Source organism: Hemiscyllium ocellatum, chromosome 9 (genome assembly GCF_020745735.1).
Source record: "Hemiscyllium ocellatum isolate sHemOce1 chromosome 9, sHemOce1.pat.X.cur, whole genome shotgun sequence".
Lineage (NCBI taxonomy): Eukaryota > Metazoa > Chordata > Chondrichthyes > Orectolobiformes > Hemiscylliidae > Hemiscyllium > Hemiscyllium ocellatum.
Genome location: NC_083409.1, coordinates 84,696,802 through 84,718,426, shown reverse-complemented (window position 1 = coordinate 84,718,426; position 21,625 = coordinate 84,696,802). Strand labels below are relative to the sequence as shown.

At 40.5% G+C, this 21,625-nt stretch overlaps 1 protein-coding gene across 2 annotated transcripts in view; it reads right to left on the bottom strand.

Moving 5' to 3' along the window:
- Positions 1-21,625, bottom strand: part of usp24 (ubiquitin specific peptidase 24) — a 184,242-nt gene that overhangs the window by 6,899 nt on the left and 155,718 nt on the right. For both annotated transcript variants that reach the window (XM_060830532.1, XM_060830533.1), the window contains exons 54-62: positions 21,055-21,168; positions 18,909-19,005; positions 13,567-13,683; positions 12,440-12,529; positions 11,881-11,983; positions 9,914-10,014; positions 9,444-9,560; positions 8,050-8,115; positions 7,359-7,425 (exon numbers count right to left, since the gene is read on the bottom strand). In XM_060830532.1, coding sequence (XP_060686515.1) covers positions 7,359-7,425; positions 8,050-8,115; positions 9,444-9,560; positions 9,914-10,014; positions 11,881-11,983; positions 12,440-12,529; positions 13,567-13,683; positions 18,909-19,005; positions 21,055-21,168 — 872 coding nt within the window. The remainder of the gene's footprint in view (positions 1-7,358; positions 7,426-8,049; positions 8,116-9,443; positions 9,561-9,913; positions 10,015-11,880; positions 11,984-12,439; positions 12,530-13,566; positions 13,684-18,908; positions 19,006-21,054; positions 21,169-21,625) is intronic.

Genomic DNA, 21,625 nt, shown 5'->3' with positions numbered 1-21,625 from the left:
AGGGTGCAAATAAAATACAATTCAGCTGTTGAAAAATATTCAGCAATTTAACTACTTAAGGCTTAGTGGGTAAACACAGTCCGGAGTCTTTAAAATTGGAAGGCTGAGGTTCAATCTATGGCATATATAATGGTAGATGATCTTGGGAGGATCCAAGATGGCAGCGCCCTGTTAGGATCGCGTTTGCTCCATGCTGCAACGTCGACCCGACAGAGCCAGAACCCCTTCCACATACTTTACTGAGAGTAAAAACACAGTAAAGGAGCTAGAAACATGAACAAACTACTTAGCTTGGTCCTTGCAGCTGAAGAATGCTGAAGAAAGGAGGAAGCTCATCCAGGGCCAGGCCATGGTCCAGTTCTCTGAAGCAGCAGGCTTACTTACTCACCTGACTCTGGTTGAGGAGCTGGCCAAATCTCGCAAGGTTCTAGGGAGGCAGATCCAGGAAAAAAATTGAAGAGAAGCTGGCTCCTGTATCTGCTATGCTGCAAGACGTGTGAAAAAGGACCGATGAGCTTGAGCACCTGGCTGTGTGGGTACAGGCAGAGACTGATTCCTCCAAGAGCCAGATTGAAGCCCTGGAAACACACGTCCATGGTCTGTTGGATCTGGTAGACAATCTCGAATACAGGGGCAGAAGAAAGAACCTGAGTATTGTTGGTATACCAGAGGGGACGGAAAGTGAGCAGCTGGTCAAGGTCTTCAAGAAGTGGTTCCCAGAGTCCCTTGGTTTGGAGGTTGAAAAGGGAAGGATAACAATTGAAAGAGCCCACTGATTGTGGCACAAAAGTGAGGTGCGGATCAGTGCCCACGCCCTGTCCTGGTGAGGTTTCATGATTACAAAGACTAGCAGAAGGTCATGGAAGCCTCTAGAGCACAGGGGAGGGATTAGAGGGTGTTGGTATGTGGCGCCGCCAGGGTCATGTTTTTTTCAAGACTTGTCAGTGGTCTGGAAAAGGAAGTCCTATAATGGTGTCAAGAGGAGATTGAGAGTGCTTGGGATCCAGTATTCTTTAAGATATCCAGCAGTGATTCGGATCAATCCATACGTTTGTTTGACCAGCCAGAGAAAGCGAAGAACTTTGTGGACACGTTGACTTAAGTCAAAAGGCTGAATATGCATAGTGGTCAGAGTTGTTCAGGTTTGCTCTTCTTTAAAAAGGATTTGGTGTAGTCTCTTTTCTAGTAATAGGTTGCATGAAATGATGTCTAGGATGGATACAATATTTATTTTTAATCTCTAAGTTATGTTAAGGGATGGGTGACATATTTATTTTTTGTTTACTTGTTTATAGTACTAACCTTGCTTTTGGGTGTTTGTTTTTTTCTCTCCTGGGTGGTCAGTGTATGGGGCGAGACCCTAGCTGGTAAGAGTTGAGAAGGTGGTTGGGATGGTTAGTAGGGTCGGAGGTGTGGAGGGACCCCCTTTGAATGGGGAGGTAAATTCCTCCAATCAGTGCCTTTGGTGATTTTTTTTGTTGATCTGTTTTTGCAGTACATCGTTTTTGTAAGTTTTGTCGAGTTGTTGGCTGTAGATATTTTAGACTGTGTAGTTTTTGGATTGTGTGAATTCTTTTACATTAAAGCGCAGAGATATGTAGTTCGGGTTCTTCCTCTCTGGAGTCTAAATGGTGCTATAGAAGGTAATGGCTATGGATGTGTTTAAGTGGTGCACCTGGAATATTAAGAGGAGTCATTCACCTGTCAAGAGGAAGAAGGTATTTTCCAGCCTTAAAAGGATGTTGCCTTATTACAAGAAACACACTTAGATGATGCAGAGCATTTGAAGCTGCAACAGAATGGCTATGACCAGGTTTATGAAGGGCCCTTCCTGATGAAGGGCTCTGGCCCGAAACGTCGAATTTCCTGTTCCTTGGATGCTGCCTAACCTGCTGCGCTTTAAACAGCAACACATTTTCAGCTCTGATCTCCAGCATCTGCAGACCTCACTTTTTACTCTATGACCAGGTTTATTTTTAATCTTTCAATACGAGGAGTAGAGGGATAGCCATTTTAGTTAGAAAGAATCTCCCATTTAAGTTGTTAGAGTGCAATAAAGACACCCACGGGAGACTTGTAATCCTTAAAGCTTTGATACATGGCAAAGAATACAGGAACTTAAATGTTTACTGTCCCCCGGCCTTTAAATTCTTGACAGACGCACTTAGTAGACTGGTTAACCTTGCATCTCAACACGTTGTAGGAGGGGTTTCCAATTGTCTCATCGACCCTATGGTAGTGATTGCCCAAAGGCCCGATACCTTTTTTGCGATCTCAACAATTCAGAGATTTGTGTGCTGAAACGGGGTTGGAAGATGTTTGGAGGCAGCTTCACCCTACCGGCAGGGACTTCACATTCTTTTCGAATCCACATAAATGCCATACCAGGATTGATCTTTCTCTGAACCCCGCAGCACATCTGGTCTCAGTGGCATCATGTACAGTAGAAGATCCTTTATTTGAAATGCTCGGGACCAGCTGCTTTCAGAATTTGGAATTTTTCGGTTTTCCAAATGTGACAGTTCAATGATGAATGTTTTAAAAATCTTACCAGAGAAACAGACTTCGAAGAACATGCAGGGCCATGTATATTGTCAGGGCCATGCTCAGTATACTGAAAGACCCACATAGTCATGGCCTCCTCCCACCATCTCTGACAGAAGCGAATATCTGTCTCATTCTTAACAAAAGGGAAGGCTCCAGAGGACTGTGCTTCCTGTAGACGCATTTCACTCTTGAATGTCAAAGTTAAAAATCACACACCAGGTTTTAGTCCAACAGGTTTAATTGGAAGCACACTAGCTTTCGGAGCGTTGCTCCTTCATCAAGTGGTAGTCCGAAAGCTAGTGTGCTTCCAATTAAACCTGTTGGACTATAACCTGGTGTTGTGAGATTTTCAACTTTGTACACCCCAGTCCAACACCAGCATCTCCAAATCAAAAATCACTTCTGAATGTCGACTTCAAAATCCTATCTGGCATTAAGGCTAGAAACTGTACTGCCCTCCATCACGAAGGAAGACCAGATGGGGTTCATAAAACAGATCGACAGATAGTGTCAGGAGGGGCAGCACAGTGGCACAGTGGTTAGCACTGCTGTCTCGCAGCACCAGGATCCCAGGTTTGATTCCAGCCTCAGGCGACTGTCTGTTTGCACATTCTCCCCCATGTCTGTGTGGGTTTCCTCCAGGTGCTCCGCTTTCCTCCCACAGTCCAAAGCTGTGCAGGTCAGGTGAACTGGCCGTGCAAAATTGCCCATAGCATTAATCAGAGGGAAGTGGATCTGTGCGAGTTACTCTTCAGAGAGTCGGTGTGGACTGGTTGGGCCAAAGGGCCTGTTTCCACACTGTACGGAATCTAATGAATCTAATGTAAATTACTTAATATGATCCAAGTATTCTGGATTAGTGGTGCTGGAAGAGCACAGCAGTTCAGGCAGCATCTGAGCAGCAGTAAAATCGACGTTTCAGGCAAAAGCCCTTCATCCAAGTATGTCAACAGCAATCAGCATAGGGATTGGTGATCTTCTTAGATGCAGAAAAGGCTTTTGACAGGGTCGAGTGACCATATCTTTTTCATACTCTGAAGCGGTTTCGCTTGGGAGAGACCTTCATCAGGTGGGTGGAGATTTTGCATAGTGATCCTCTTGCCGCAGTCCTCACCAATGGTTTACGGTCAAGCAATTTTAATATTTGTAGAGGTAGTCAACAGGGCTGCCTCTTGTCACTATTACTTTTCACATTGGTGATCAAACCGCTGGCGGAGGCAATATGTAGGGATCCCAATAGAACCACTCCAGAAGTGGGGACAAAGTCACATAAGATCACACTGTATGCAGATGACGTTCCTGTCTTCTTATCAAACCTAACAGTCTTAGTGCTACACCTGATACAATGCATCAACCTATTTGTTGGCTTCTCGGGTTGTAAGATCAATTTTGCAAAGTCAGAGTCCATGCCCATGGGTGATCTCCTGAGAGTGCCTGATCCTGGTGGCGGATTTCGGTTCCCTTTTAGGTGGTCACACTTTATATTTATTACTCCCATTTTTGATCAGCTATTTAAAGCCAGTTTTGCCCATTTATTTGATAGAATCAAGCAGGGCCTTTGTAGATGGGAGGCGCTTCCGATCTCTTGGTTAGGTCGAATAGCGCTCGTTAAAATAAACATTTTACCCCACCTATTGTATCCTACGCGAATGCTTTCTCTGCTTTTTACTAAGCAAACATTTAGAAGACTGTGCGGCTGGTTTAGTTCTTTTATTTGGTATTGCAAGCGGCCCCTAATTGAATTGGCTAAATTACAGTTACCTTACAGATTGGGAGGAGTGGGCCTCCCTGATATGAAAAACTATCAGGGGGTTAAGCTCGTTGCTATCTTACGGGAATGACTCTGCACGGGGGAACCCTCACTCACTTCGGTTGGACATCAAAGCATCTCAGGTGAGATGCCCGCATATTAGCCTGCTGTCTTAGACAAAATGAGAACAGTTAAGGAATATTTCCCTAGCCCACTAGTCATCAATACTGTCAAGGCTTGGGGGGGGAATGTGTCAGGGTGAGGGCAACATTACCAAACATAATTTTTGACACTCATAGTTGGTACGTGGACTTTTAGCCAGGGATCATGGACACTGGGTTTAACTATGGGCAGCTAGGGGCATGTCTTGCCTGGATGATTTATTTGAAGGGGACACATTGTTGCCCTTTGACCAGTTGGCTCGGAAGTATGAATTGTCCAGTAGGGACCTCTTTTGTTTCTTTCAAATTAGAAACTTCACACAAAAAGAGACTACACTTCTAACTGATCCTTATAGGTCCAACATGGAGAAGAGGGTGTTGAGTGCTGAGGATACATTCTCTGTTAACAACACTAATCATCTATTGGGAGGGTGCCCCTTGGACAAGACCGAACGGCCGTGTAAGGTCTGGGAGAGGGAGTTGGACGTTGAGATTTCTTCTGGAATCTGGGAGGATATCTGGGAAAATGCAAGAAGGATCTCAATTTGCAAACAGGACCCACGCCTTGCAACTGAAGATTCTCCACAGGGTCCATCTGGCCCTAGACCAATTCCCTAAATTTAAAGTTGGAGCATCTCCAATATGCCCTAAATGTAAAGTGAGCATGGTACACTTATTCATTGCCTTCGGTCCTGCCACAGACTGCAGGCATACTGGAGTGCTGTGGTAGGCGAAATAGAGAAGGCCTTGGAGACAGAGGTGGAGAGGGACCCGGTATCTCTTCTGCCTGGCTTTGTTAATTCACTTTCATTAGATACACACAAAAAAAAAGGTTTTTTCAGTATCCTCACTTTTTGTGCCAGAAAGAAAATTCTGTCAGGGTGGGTGGTGGAAAACCCCTTGGGGCTGGCTGGCAGACGTTAGCTAGTCATGGAGCACATCCCCTTGGACTTTCTTACGAGTATGGTGCACCATAAAACTGAGAATTTCTATAAGACGTAGCGGCCCTTTTTGGACTACCTGGGTACTAATAAGAGACTTTACATAGCCATGGCAATTCTATGTAATGAACCCGAAGGGGAGGAACTACGAACATATGAATGGGTACAAACTTTTGCACACGATGATCGAGGGCTATTGCTTTGTTTTGCCGAGCCATATTATGGATATCATCATTAATATTATTGTTAAGACTTATCTTTTTTAGCTCAGTTATTAGTTACTATTTATTTATGTAATTAGCAGGTTTAATTTTTAATATTAGTTTGAATTGTTTGGTTTTGTATTGTTGTAATTGTCAAAAGAAAACAAAAATTACCTTTTAAAATAAAAATATATTTAAAAAAAGACAGGTGATCTTAGCTGGAACTGCAGAAGTACAAATGGCTAAAGCTACCTCAGGAAAAGACCGGAGGTAAAACAATAGCCTTCCAATAGGGCGATTAAAAAAATGCACCAGTAAACGTTGGGTTTGACTTTTGTCACTATTGCTCGACAATTCTGGCAATGCTTACTGTATGTGGCACAACACTGAAACAACTTTACTGTATGGTTTGCATTGAAACAGGCCTTGTCAAAGTTATACTTGACATCCTGCGTGTTTGTGACTATGTTGTGCCATACCTCCTCCAGCTTTTGACTACAACACCATCCTGCAATTTGTCCTGCTGGGTTGAAATGCCCTTGTTTGTTTTCAAGTCCTACTTAACAATGTGCAGCAACAAGATCTCCAGCAATGGCTTTTCTTCTCAGCTTGTTACTTCTGGATTACTCTCAATAACCCTTCCTATTTTCATCATTTACATGCTGCTCTGAAATCAACCTTGACATTTATTTCTATCAACCTTGCATCTGTATGGTGGGACTGCTTGTCTAATGTCTAGTATTGACTAACAAAGAATATCCTGCTGCTAAACAAAGGGAAGGCTGAAAGTAGCGTTTTAACTTCTGCCATTAAATTTTTAAATTTGATAATGACTCCATTTCCCTGATCAGCAATCGTCTCAGGATGAATTAATTTGGTTGCGCAATTCAAATTAAGTTTCTGACCCCAAAGTTTCTTGTGTCTTTATGCAACTCCACATTTTATTAAGCTGGCCTTGGTTCAACTATTGTTGTATCCTTTATCCATGCCATTGTTACTTTCATGCATGGCAATACCAATGCTCTCGGCTGCTAATCCACTTTTGGTAAACATCAGCTCATCCCAAGCCCAGCTATCTATACTCCCTTAAAGGCCTAATTTAAAATACTGATTTTATGCTTACAAGACTTTTATAGCTTTGACCCTCCAGATCTCTGAGACCTGGTGCAGCTTAAAAGCCTCCTACCCATTTAAATGAAATACAATCTGGCCTTTTTAATCATCCATCCTTCCATTTGACAAATCACTGGAGGCGGTGCTTTTACCTAATGGCTGCAGGCTCCAAAGTTCCTTTCCAAAATACATGCACTTCTCCAGATTCCTTTTGTTATTTAAGAACCACCTTAAAATCTAGCTTGTTGACTTAGATCAAAGTCTGCTATTGTCCAATTACAGCACTATGAAGACCTTGAGATGTACTTCTTGGTTAAAAGCGCTATACAAATGAAAGTTGATATTGCTGCTAGAGGCACAGAAGGTTACCACAGAAAGCTGTTGGGGGCCAGTTTGTTAGATACATTCAAGAGGGAACTGGATGTGGCCCTTGCAGCTGAAGGGCTCGGGGGGTATGGAGAGACAGCAGGAATGGGATACTCCTGCACCTATTTTCCTGGTGTCTATGATGTATACGGGGAATAAGCCAATAACAAAGGCACTAGAGAGTTATCAGTGTTACAAAATGACACCCATGGGAAGTAACATTTAGCATAAAGATTGATCAGGGTGAAGGAAATGAAGACAAGTACAAAAGTTGTACCTAGCAGTCCTTTTTCTGATTCAAAGGCAAACTTCAGGCGACGAGATTGCAATGGATCTTCAATTACCTTGATAAAGTTGAAAGGAGAAAAACAGAATATGTTATAATGAATATTTTTGCCATATCAACTCCTTGCCTCAGGTTATGTGGGCTCCTGGTGCAATCTGCCAGTTGGCTACATGAAAGTTAAAATTTATTTTCTGTACTGCCAACAAGCCAGCCTGCTGTTAGTTATTCAAAACATTACATAAATAAAACCACAATTTGTGTTGAGAATAATAATTAATTTCTTGTGAAATGTTTTTTGCTCCTTTCTTTTGTTCCACTTCTTCCTTCCCAGACAGCCTGCTCCAAACCCTGTCAGTACTACTTTGAAATAACAGGTATACACTAACCAAAGGTTTCACTTTCTTAAAGGTAGTTATGAGACTGTTTTGGGGGCAAGGCTTTTCCTCAATCTGTCTGCACTTAAACGCTGATATTTTTGGTGTGCAGTGAGTTCCAAAGATGGAACACAGAAAGAACGAACTTTACCATCAATAAACAAAAAGGAACATGAAGTCCACTTTGACCACTGGTATTCTCTCAACCGCTTTTAACACCAATGAATCATTTCATCTCTGACCTTTTTATTTTTTTACTTCTTTGCACTGACTCTATAAAAGGTAATGGTTAGAATACTCTCACTTACCAGAATTTCATGCAGTAACTGGAAAATGTTCTTCAGTTCATGAGGTGGAGCTGTCTCCAACTGACTCTGTCGAAAAGGAAATTGGTATAATCGGCATGATTTAAAAGTCAAGGAAGACTGAAACCTGACAATTCTCCAGTGACTTTTCTTTTTAAGGGTTATAATAGGCTCTTAATAAACATAGTGAAGTAGCTGAATAAGCAATCTGCTCAAGAATTAGAATTTTACGTTTGGGCCATTTGATTTCAAACACACAGGTAAGTAATTGTGTTACAATGAGAACATGGTACTGGAAACTCCACCATTGAAGATGAAAGTTTGCCTAACCTGATAGGATCTAAATCAGTCAAAGTCATGAAAATTTCTGTCATGAACATATAAATTTGGGACAAAAGGTCACTTGGCCCCTCGTGTCTGCTTCACTTTTCAATAATGTCATGGCTGATCAGACATTCTTTGTTCTCACCTACCCCAATAATTTTTGATTCCCTTCCCTAACAAGAATCCATCTTCTCTGCCTTATAAATATTCAATGACTTCACCTCTATTGCCTTCTGAGGCAGAGCTCTAAAGTCTCACAAACAGAGAAAAACTATTTCCTTATTTTTGCTCTGAAAGAGTGACGCTGAACTTTTAAACAGTGCTCCCTAGTTGTGGACGAGCTCAAACAACCTTTCCACATCCACCTTGTCAAGACATCTCAGCATCTTGTATACTTCAATCAATTTGTCACTAGCTGTTTCAGTTGGTCCAACCTTTCCTCATATCACAACCTGCTCATGTCAAGTATCAATCCAATAAACCTTCTTCTAATAATATAGAATAGATAGGAATCCACAACACAAAGCTGCATACAATTCGGCAGAATCAGGTGGGTAGCTACTGAGGCTTAACTCATTACCCTGTGGTAGCAGTCTGCCTAAATTAGGAACACATGGGATTAAGTCATATTGCAGAGATAAGCTCATAGCTTAGGGTGATACTTCATGCAGTGCTGAAGGAGTGTAACATGAAGGTTAAATAGAGCTATATCTGGCCCCTTTTGGATTGTAAAATATCCCATAGTATTACTGAATAGCAACAAGGGATTTTTCATGGTGCCCTGACAAATATTTACCCCAAAACAAACATCACTAAAGAAACTATGATGCTTACTTGTAATTAACTAATACATTATTTCACAACCCTGCCACTTGAGTATTGCTATTGCCACTTATCTATTGCAAGGGAAGCCAGCATGTATATTCTGTTCCAATGTAGAGAACTTTTTGCTGTTAAGTTACATTATTTAAAGATGTTCCATTTTGAATAACAGATATCCTTTCCTCTCTTGTGTAACAGAAGCAAAATAAAATGCTGGAAGATCAAATGCTCTTTCCAAACAGGTCATTTACCTTAATTATCTGTAGGACTTGCACCAAGGAGAAGCGTTCATTGCAGAAACAGCAGTAAGTCACCATATCAGAGATGACTGACAAAGATCCGGTCAGCTCTCGCATAGCATACATAACCTGAAGCAATCGCAAAGCACCAATTAATTAAACACTTTTCATATCCTTCCAACTTAATACAAATTACACGGAACAATGTCTTCCTTTTCCTGTAGCATGAATTTTATCATCCTCTTTGATCCATTCATCAAGGAATTTGCACTTTATAATTGGAAAGGCATGAAATCAAGGCTTTAAGATGATGCAATATCCCAAATAATACGGATTGCAGAATGCTGTTTTGACGTTCATCATTTAAGTCTGCCTTCCTTCTCTACTTTTTTAGATATACACACACTATCAATTAACTTCCATATAGTGTCCTATCATAAAGTGTAGGCTGCACCAGTTCCTTAAGAGAATAAAATAAATACCTCAAGCAGGTAAGCCTGTCCTTCAGGTCTGAACAGTGTTTCCACATCTTGATGTAAAGGTACCTGTGGGGTTGGCATATGCCATTTATATGGTCCAGGATCTTGAACAAAAAAACAAATATTTTCTTAGCAAATATAAATCCTTTAGTTCTCAAACATCAAGCATACAGCAAGTGAAAAACAGAATAACATATTTTTAATGAAAATTGGCACTCAATATTGAATTATCCACATTTGGAGCAGTTGCCATTTAACTTAGAAAAGCAAAGCATTGGCTTAAGTAAAATCTGTGTACTTATGATTTCTGGTATTGAGAGTTTTTCAGTTTAGTTAGATCACGGAATAACTCAGGGCAGCATTGGATGGGGAAGTGGGGGGTAGGTTGGGGGGCAGGGGCAGTGCTGGACTGGGAAGGGGGATGCGGGGCAGTGCTGTACAGGGATGTGGGGTTGGTTGGGGGATGGGCACTGCAGGACTGGGATTGGGAGTGTGGGGGCAGTGCTGGACAGGGATGAGAGGGGCGGAGGCAGTTCTGGATGGGGATTGGGGGGCAAAGGCAGTGCTGGGCGGGGATGGGGGGCGGTGCTAGACAGGGATGGGGGCGGGTGCTGTGCTGGACAGGGATGGGGGAGGCGGGGGCTGTGCAGGACGGGGATGGGGTGGCGGGGGCGGCGCTGGATGGGGATGGGGGTGTGGGGCAGTGCTAGGCAGGGCTGGAGGGGCAGGGGCAGCGCTGGATGGGGATGGGGACAGGGGCAGCACTGGATGGGGATGGGGACGGGGCAGCGCTGGGCAGGGATGGGGGGCAGGGCATTGCGGGACGGGGATGGGGGGCGGTGCTAGACAGGGATGGGGTGCGGGGGCTGTGCTGGACAGGGATGGGGGAGGCTGGGGCTGTGCAGGATGGGGGTGTGGGGCAGTGCTAGGCAGGGCTGGAGGGGCTGGGGCAGCGCTGGATGGGGATGGGGGCAGTGCTGGACGGGGATGGGGGGTTCGGGGGCAGTGCTGGATGGGAATGGGGGGGCAGGGCAGTGCTGGGCAGGGATGGGGGGCAGGGCAGTGCGGGACGGGGATGGGGGATTTGGGGGCGGTGCTGGACGGGGAAGGGGTCGGCGGTGCTGGACGGGGAAAGGGGCAGAGGCAGTGCTGGACTGGGATGGGAGGCGGGGGCAGTGCTGGACTGGGATGGGGGTGTGGGGGGGCAGTGCTGGACTGGGCTGGGGGTGCGGGGGGCAGTGCTAGACTGGGATGGGGGGGTTGGGCGGGGGGATGATTTTGGATGGGGTTGGGGGGAGGGGGCGGCGAGCAGGAGGTTGTTGGACAGGGTGGGGGGGCGCGGAGGCGTTAGATGGGCATGGGAGGAGGCAGTGTCTTGTGCGCTGTGTGCTTCTGCAGTCTCCTGAACAGGGAGCAGACTTTAAAAACTCTGAGCCCCGGCGGAAAGGTACTTAATCGATTAACCGAATAATCAATTATCCAAACGAAATAGTGCCCACCCATCAGGTTTGGGTAATCGAGGTTCCCCTGTAGTAAGTTTTTTTAACTTCCCCTTCCCTGCATAAAGTATAGATAATGGTGCAAAATTATCTGCGATCAAAGAGAGCAAATGACAAGTTAACACTAAATTTTAAAAAACACTTCATTGGGGAAATAAGTGGTTCTGAAGAACATTTCATGCATCATATAGATTCCCAACCATATTGACAGTCACTTTGTCGACTTGCTAAACAACGGTTTCCATTCTATTCTCAACGCCTCATTTTACCTGATCCCAGAGAGAGTCTTAATTCCACTCCTTGGGTCGTAATCCTTCCCTGTCACCTTTACCTTATCTGTGCACACACAATAATTGACATGTACATGGAAGTGCAAAGACCTACAGAGATCCACAATATTTGCTTTATTTTTTGGAGATATTTTGTTGATGGCGGAAGCATGTGCTCTAAAAGAATGAAAACTCAACTCACCAATAGTCATTAGAGATGAAACGTCAGTGTGTAGGACTAGTGATGCCAAAGTGATATGGAGATACCAGAATTCTCTGGCCTGTGCTGAGCTCCAGCGCCGATTCTGTCAGAAAAAATAATGTACTGAGTGCTGAGCAGTAAAAACAACCTGAAATGATTCATATCATTGCAAAATATTAACTGTTACAAAAACAAAGAATTATGGATGCTGGAAACGTAACACACAAAAAAAAAACAGAAATACTTAGGGGTGCTGCTTCTATTCTTAGATATATTTTACATAAATGAAAACTATAAGTCTTATGATTTTTCTGCTTCAGCCAAGGTTATGAAACATAATTTGGTAAACACAATAAAGCAATGCCAATGATCACTGAATACATGGTTTGAAAAAGGGATCATTTGAAAAGTGGACAATTATTATATGACTAGTTTGATTACACTAGCGATTACTTGACAGACTAACTTAAGAGTTGCCAGTTGCAAAATATGTGACATCCAATAATTGAGGCTGCAGAACTTTATTGAAGCATTTAAAAAAAAAGCACCTTATATTTACCTGATTGTTCTGCCTTGATGGGCCCAAAAGAAAACAAAGCATGTGTTTGAATGCAGAGTGTTTGAATAGTAGCTGGCATGCCTTGAAACCCTAAGTGACAAGATATCACAAACAGTTCAATTTACTCAATAGTTCACAGTTCAAATAAGTGAATGAACCTCTTGAAGTCATCTGCGAGTCAGAATTACATGCTCAAAGTCACAAGAGTTAGATGGAAATCCATTCAAAGGGGTCAGTTCCAAAAAAGAAACCCTGAAATTTGTAGCTTTAATTCTATTTTCTCTGTACATGTTCACATTGACCTAACGAATAACATGTTTGACATGCAAAAATAAAGTGTTGGGGAAGGAGACAAGAAGGAAGGGACTTAAATAAAAGCCTTCATGTATGAAATTAGTCAGTGTTCTTATGGTATCAAAATATTGTGGATCAAAGTTTACTTAAAGAGATGGAGCCCGATTCAGAGTTGTAAGTTTTATTATTAATTATTCATTCTCAGGATGTGAGAATCACTGACTAGGCCAGTATTTATTGCCCATCCCTAATTGCTCAGTGGGGAATTAAGAGTCAATCACATTTCTGTGTAGGCAAAAGTGAGTACTGCAGATGCTGGAGATTAGAGTCAAGAGTGTGGTGTGGAGCAGGAAAATTGAAAAAGGCCCTTCATTCCTGATGAAGGGCTTTTGCCCGAAAGGTTGATTTTCCTCTTCCTCGGATGCTGCCTGACCTGCTGTGTTTTTCCAGCACCATACTCTTGACTCATACTTTTATATAGCTAGACCAGATAAGGATGGCAGTTTCCTTCCCTAATGACACGAGCGAACCAGATGTGTTTTCCAACAATTGACAAGGGTTTCATGGTCATCATTAGGCTCTTAATTCCAGACTTTATTTTAACCTTGTAGGATGTAATAACATGCTCAGCAAATTACCAAAATTCAACTTCTTCCATCATTAGCAAACTGAAGTTACATTCCAACTGGGTGAAATGATAATCGGATTATTCAATTATGGCTAGTTTTGCCTTTGTGCACATAAACTCTCCAATATTGAAAACCTAACATTATATCACAAGTTTGGGTAGTCTATATTTAGCACAATTAAAATATATCAACTATATACTATACCTTCTGTACAAAGTTGTTGAAGAGGAGGAAGTACTGGGAGCAATTTTTGCAATTTTCAGCGACATCCTTGTCAAGCAAAGAAAGCAGCACATCCAACAACTGGTCCAATCCTCTGAGCTGAAGTTACAAACAATCTTATTAAAAACATTCAAACAACTTAATTAAGACAGACACTGGGTTGTTAAAAATGGGTGAACAAATCACTTGGAAAGGATCAAGAGATCACCATTTTGCTAAGATCATATTCCATAGTACTACTTTGCTTCTTACTGAGCATGCAGTAAAGGCACACTGAATTCAAATAATGTGGTAGTAAGGGCTCTTGAGGTACAGTGGCAGTGTCCCTACCTCTGGACTAGAAGGCCCAGGTTCATGGCATGTCACGTCTGAACAGTTTGACTGAAAATATATAAAGGTGGCCTTCTTTCCAATATCAAAAACGTGGCATAAGAACCATAAAAATGTAGGTAAATTCAATTATAGAACAAATTTAAAAGGCTTTGTATCTTTATAAATTAAGCATTAGGAATAAGGTAGACAAATTGGCAGTTCAAATAGAGACAAATGAATATGACCTCATAGCTATAACAGAAACATGCTTACAAGATGATCAAATCTGGGAACTTAACATTCGGGGACATTTGACCTTTCAGAGAGACAAGAGGGATTGAAAAGGTGGTGAATAGGTCTGTTCATAAGAAATGAAATGAGAGATGATCTAGGGTAGAATGATGTAGGGTCCTTTTGGGTGAAGGTAAAATAAAAGGGAAAGAAAACGTTATAAGGAGTAGTGTATAGACCCCCAAACAGTAGCCATTTTGTGGCCAAGGTTATAAAACAAATAATGGAAACGTACAAAAAGACGACAACGATAATTATGGGAGACTTTAACCTTAATGTCGGTTGGGTAAATCAAGTTGGAAAGGGTACCTAGAACAACAACTTCATTGACTGCATTAGGGATAGTTTTCAAGAGCAATGCGTTATGGAGCCAACCAGAGGGCAGGCTACCTTGGATCTGGTAATAGGTAATAAGGCAAGTTTAATAAAAGATTCTGGAGTTAAAGATTGCCTAGGAAGTAGTGATCATAGTATGATTGAATTTAATTTTCAGTTTGAGAATGAGAAACTTGGGTCAGAAGCAACAGGATAACTTAACTAAAGGGAATTACAATGTAGTGATGATACAGTTAGCTACAATGAACTGGGCTGATAGATTAACAGGAATGATAGTAAGCAAACAGTGGCAATCATTTAAGGAGGCAATTCATGACTCTCAGCAAAAATTCATCCTAGTAAGGCGGAAAGATTCTAAGAGACAGATAAACCAACCAAAGCTAACAAAAGGAAATTAAGGACAGTATTAAGTTGAAACAAAAAACAAAGGAGGCTAAAGTCATTGACAACACAATAAATTTAGAATCCAGCAAAGGAGGTCCAAAAAGATAAATAAAGTCAGAGAAAGTAAACTGCAGAGACAAACTAGCTTGGAATATAAAAACTGGCAATAGGAGCTTCTTTAAATGTATGAAAGGGAGAGGTCAAAGCAAACATAGGCCCCTGAGAAAATAAATCTCGGATGACTATTATGGGGAACAAGGAAATGGCAGAGGAGTTAAACAAATATTGTGCACCAGTCTTTACAGTGCAAGATACTGAAAACGTCCTTTTAAAACTAAAGAATACGGAGGAAGAATTAAGTACAACAAACTTTTATTAACCAGTATCCTTGAGACCAGGAGCGTGCCGGCTAGTCAAATATTCTGGATAATCAAGAGGTGTGCATAATCAATGTAAACACTAAGTAATAGATACATAATGTAAGGGGTAAATACATCACTTTTATACTTTATTTACAGCATAAATCACTTAAATAATGATGCAACTTCGTCTTAAATAAAACTCATTGGCAGACAGCCTTCTCACTCACTCTTAACTGACTACTTGGCCATTGTGGTAGATTGAGATATTTGAGGAGAAATTGATTTGAAGTTGATATTTAATGTGGCCATTCAATTGAACAAGTATAGTTACACTGACGTAAATAAATTTTAAAACTATAATCATTGGATGGAATAATACAGTAAACCTCGCGATACCATTTTTGCCAGTTTATTAAGAGTGCTAGTTCATAACACGCTGGTTAAAACAAAATTTGCCGTATCTTTACTAGAGAAGTAGCATTAGACAAACTAATAGGGTTAAAGGCAGATAAGGTCCCTAAAAGCTTGTATCCTAGGATCCTAAAAGGGTTAGCTACACAAATAGTAGTTGCATTGGTTGAATTATGGAGAAATGCTTGAGGATTGGAAACCTGCAAATGTGCGACCCATTTTCAAAAAGTGAGGGATGTAAAAAGCAGGTATCTGTAGGTCGATTAGCCTAAAATCTATTGTTGGAAAAGTACTGGAATCAATTTTTAAAGGAAGTAATAGTAGAACATTTGAAAAATCAATCTAATCAAGCAGAGTCAACACGGCTTTACGAAAGGGAAATCACATCTGATTAATTTATTAGAGTTTTCGAGGAAATCTCATCCAGAGTGATGCAGGGGACTCAGCAGATGTGTTGTGTTTGGATTTCCAGAAGGTACTCAACAAGTTACCTCACAAAAAGTTAAGTCATAAGAACCCACAGTGCTGGAGATAGTATATTGACATGGATAGAGGATTGGCTCATGGGCAGGAAATAGTGAATAGGGATAAGGGATTCTTTGTCAGGTTGGCAACCTGTGAGCAATGAGGTTCCACAGGGATCAGGGCTGGGACAGCAAATGTTTACAATATATATCTATTAATGCCTTGGAAGAAGGAAATGAATATACCATCATCAAATTTACAGCTTTCACAAAAATAGGTGGAAATGCAGGCTATGAGGTGTACAGTTTTTCAGAGACAGAGTGTTAAGTTGAGTAAGTGGACAAAAAGTTGGCAAATGAAGGAACACGTGAGAAAATGTGAAGCTGTTCATTTTGGAAGAGAAGACGAAAGAATAGAGTATTTAAATGGAGGAAAAAAACCGCAGAAAGATGCAACACAAAACTTGGGGGTACTTGTTCATGAAACACAGAAAGCCATTACACAGGTGCAGTAGGTAATCAAGAAGGCTAATAGAAGGTTTGCCCTTATTGCAAGGCAGCTGAAATATAAGAGTAGGGAAGTCTTACTGCAACTGTACAAGGTCCTACTGAGACCACATCTAGAGTATTGTGAGCAGTTCTGATCCACTTAAGGAAAAATATCATTTTATTGAAGGCAGTTCAGACGGGTTCATTAGGAAGATCCCTGGTATAGAAGGATTGTTTTTGTGAACAATGGCTAAACGGGCTGACACCTCATTCACCTGAGTTTAGAAGAATGAAGGGGGATCTCATTCAGGATTCTTAAGGGGCTTGAGAGGGTAAGTGCTAAGAGGATGTTTCACTTCATGGAAGAGTTAAGGACCAGTAAACATAGTGTTAGAATAAAGGAAAGCCAATTAAAGACTGAAGTGATGAGGAATTTCTTCTCTCAGAAGTCTGAATGAGTTTGGAACTCCTTGCCACAGAGAACTATGGGGTAGAGTCCTTATGTACATTTAAGGCTGAAATAGATAGACTCTTGATCAGTAGGGAAATCAAGTGTTATGGGGGAAAATGCCAGAAAGTAGATGTAAGGAATATCAAATTGGCTATGATCCTATAGAATGGCAGAGCAGGCACAAGGGGCCAAATGGCCTATTCCTGTCCTTATTTCTTATTGACTTATAACTTAGGCACACTGAAATGACTTGTCAATTTTTAAAAATATATATCAGAAGCAATGCACACGAATTTCTGTCTTCCCCATCTTGTAGCTAATCAGAACCAATGGCATGGCTATCACTTTTTTATTAATCTTCATGGGTTTCAGGTGTACTTAATGACTGTTGATATCGATCTTTGATCAATTTACAATCAAAGTAGCATCTTGCACCTAGTTTTGAACATTTTCAAAAATGCATGAAAAACCATGTGCAACTTGTTCCGTGACTAATTTTTTCCACTTCTACAGCAATCTAAACATCAGCACCAGAGATACTAAATAAACAGTGGGCAATTTTTTAAAAAAATCCTATTTTGAGCTACTTGGATGAGTGGAAATAATCCCTTTGCTCAGCAAATCTACTGTGGGTCCTGCTGGTCTTTACTTAGCCCAACTGCATGTCATTGCTCCAAAAAATTCCAATTCAAATTTCAATTCAAAATCAGAGCACAGAGATAGTGTTAAGCAGTGAGAATCTTATGTTTCTTTGTTACTGTTCTTCATTTGCTCAGTAGTGAAAGCTATCAATCCCTATTTAATCACAGGAATAAGCCCTTTGCTTGAGCCTTCTCTCTATTTCCATTCATCACAGTGCAATTGTCAAGAATGCCTTGGCAAAAGATGTTGTCCTTCACATACACACTAACTGTACACATTCCTTTCTTCTTGTTTTGCATGCACCATCAGGATCTCAAATTTCAGACCACTGGACAGTTGGCCTTGTTTCCAATAGTGACCACCACTACCTTCCAAACTGAGTGACTACTGTTTACCAGTCTCACTTTCTCTCCCAAACCTTCCCCCTCGCTGACCTCCAGTCCTCATAAGGCTTTCCTTCTGTTGATTCCCAATCACAATCTCTCAACATCTAACCCACTGCCTACCTATTGACTGGAACAGGGATATGGAGAGCTGGTGACGCATAGAAAAACATAGCTTTGGCTGTTGGAAAATTTCCGCAGCAAACTCTTACTCTCAAAGACAACATAGGTGTGGGGTGCATTAAATTTTTCTGCCTGCAACACATCTAGCATCCTTGTTGTAGTTGGCTTTATTTTCAATCCTGATGAACAAATGTTTTACTGACATTTTAGGCATTATGAGGCTGACGAGAAGGAATTTTATCCTACAAACAACCCTGACTTAAGAATATTGACACTGGTACAGCCCATGATGAGGAAAGATTTTCCCATTTATCAGCACTGATATTCACGTTAAATTGTTTCCCAAAAAAATGTAATTTACTACAATTTCCAATGCTTTTCTTCAGGTATTACTTACAAATGACAAATCATTGGTTGCAGTAAAGATAAAAGAGATTAAAATTAAAATGTACATTTTTATTATTTCCCATCAATCATTTTAATAAGTGGTTCATTCTTATCTGCATTGTGAAGAAATTAGTCAGTCACAGAAGCTTTTAACTTACTGAACTAACTATACAGCAAACACTGAGCTAATTTAGAACTCTATAACATAACCTGCTGACACAGACATGGGCATATTAACTATTTTGTAACTAAATTAAAAACAGACATTCCACATGTGTAATTTACTAACCTTTTCCTGATAAAGCAAGGCACTCTCCAGGGCTTTTTCTAGGATGGTAGCAACAGTTACTCGAACCTCTCGGACAGAACACTCCAGAAGAAAGATCCTGGTTGTGCACGTAAGAAAAATCAAAGTGGACTTGGTTATGTCATTTTCTACTTCATCCTCCCCATTTCCCTTCAAACTCTACCATCCCCAAACAAAGTGAATTGCAGGGGATGGGGGATGGTGGTGGAAGATCAAGAGGTCAATTCTGACAAATCAGTATATAATGGGCAGCAGCATACACACTGTGGGGAAAAGTAGGACATCTATGCAATAAGGTCAAGAGCTAGCAGCTATGACTAAAGAAAACTTTCCACCTTCCAAATTTCATCCATTTTATTCTGTCTCTACGTCCCTCCCGTATCACTTTCAACATTTCGTACAAATTAAGTTTATAATTGAGAAAGAATGTAAGGATTCTTAAAATACTTTTGAATCTCTGGCTGGTAGATGGAGAGTAACATAAGAAGGAATTTCACTTCACTGACTTAAGTCCCAGAATCATATTCACACAGTGTTATTTTCAATTGTAAAACTATTAGAATGCTATGATCAGTGTTTTTAATATAAGACAGACAGATTCAGTTTGGAGCAGTTAAGACTGCTCATCTGAAGTTTTATTTAAATTATTTTGTTGCTGCAGGGTAAAAGGAGATTTCAGTTGTGCTATTACAAATCTGGGATGCCGAGTCAAAAGTATCACGACTTTTGTCTTTGAGGATCACCCCAGTATGCACCATGCAGTATTAAGGTTAAAGCACTGTGCATAAAATTTGATTTCCCATTTGCTTACATGTATATCTATCTTTGCTGATATTCTCTGAATCAGGAAAAATGCAACATTTATGCGCCTGATTGTAGAGAAATTAAAAATGCAGCAGTTCAAAAGGTAGGAAGAAACAAGGGATCGAAAATGTCAAATAAACCAAGCTGAGAATACTTTCTCATATTTCATTTGATAACATGCCTTAGCCTGTCTGTACAATCATAAATCCAGTCCCCACCCCTTACTGAAAATACAATCTTGCGTATAGGTAGGCTGATGTCAGCCCATCATCATGCTGCAAACTAATTAGCCAATCAAAGATCAATATTTTCAAGGATGATTTCCACTCAGCCTTGTACTGTTGGACAATTAGATTGGCGAGTCTTTTGATGTTCACACTTAAATCCACAAAGCAGAAGCAGACATTTAACCCAAAGTCAAAATGATCACTCTCCCTCTGTAAGGTACTTCCTGACTTGACAAATATTTCTTTAGAAAGCATATGTTGACTGCAATGAGTCAATGTAGAATACTGACACCACAAACCCATTCTCTATGAAACGTGTAACTGAATAATCTCTATTTAATACTTTCAGAAATAATTAATTTACAGACATATACTTAAACATTAATTAGATCATCACATTCAATAGAAAGAAATGAGAAGGATAAATTTTACCATATTTAAAGGGAAATTTAATTCAGGCTCCTTTAAGTGTGATAATAATGTCCAAAAAACATCTAAGTAATGGTTTTTACTGCTAGTACTGGAATAAAGTTCCTGAAATCATTATTGATCCTGACGGAGATTAACAAATTTATAGGCAATCACCACTGACACCAAGCTTTGATTTTGCTTGCAATTATTCTTTGCATATTCTTCTGAATTATTGTCAAATCCTTAATTATTATAAACATATATATCTAAATATCAGAAACAGCAAGATTATGAATCTCTCTGTCCAATAATACTTGTATTAGCATCATGCAAACCCAAATAAAAGCCTTAGAACATACTGACACAAACTAACTTGGAAACAATAGGATTTAAAAAGATTTGTCATTCAGCAACTGATGATTTATAATTTAAAGAGGTAAAAACAATGACTGCAGATGCTGGAAACCAGATTTTGGATTAGTGGTGCTGGAAGAGCACAGCAGTTCAGGCAGCATCCGAGGAACAGCAAAATCGACATTTCGGGCAAAAGCTCTTCATCAGGAATAAAAAAGACACTAGTTGTCTTAAGGTACCAATTCTGTGGTCTTCCTGGATGTATTTTCATAGTCACTCAAAAAGAACAAGCAGCTTCATCAAAATTCCAAGCCTGTGCTTTATAGACTTACTTTATTAATTCTCGTCCCTCAGATCCAATCAAAAATTCAATCAGCCACTGGCATGCCTCGCAACTATTTGAAAGCAACCTTTCGATGAGGGTAATCCATTCTCCAGTGTCCATCCTGCAGGTTTTAAAAAAAAAATCTCCAGTTGTTGAAAGATTAAACACACGAAATTAATAATTAAACACAACTTTAAACAGATAGCTCAAAACTAGTACAATACATAAAAGAGCAAATGTAGTGCCTTCCAGTCTATGTAAAAACACGAAGAGCTATACACAAAACCAAATGCAAAAGGTTTCTATGAACTTCAAGTGTCTTTAATGAGGAAAATAAGGTTAATTTAGTGGAAACATTTCTCAATAATTCCTTAGATCTAGATGAAACCAGATGAGGGTGTTGCAACATGACTGATGTGCAAATATAATCTTTTGTTACATTTACAAATGGCCATGCAACTTAGATGATTGATCTCTTCTTTCTTTCAACTTTTGGAGGACATGAATTAAAAGTTTATAAGGATATTAGGAAGAATTTTATAATGCAATAATTTGCTATTATTTGGAATAATTCCCTT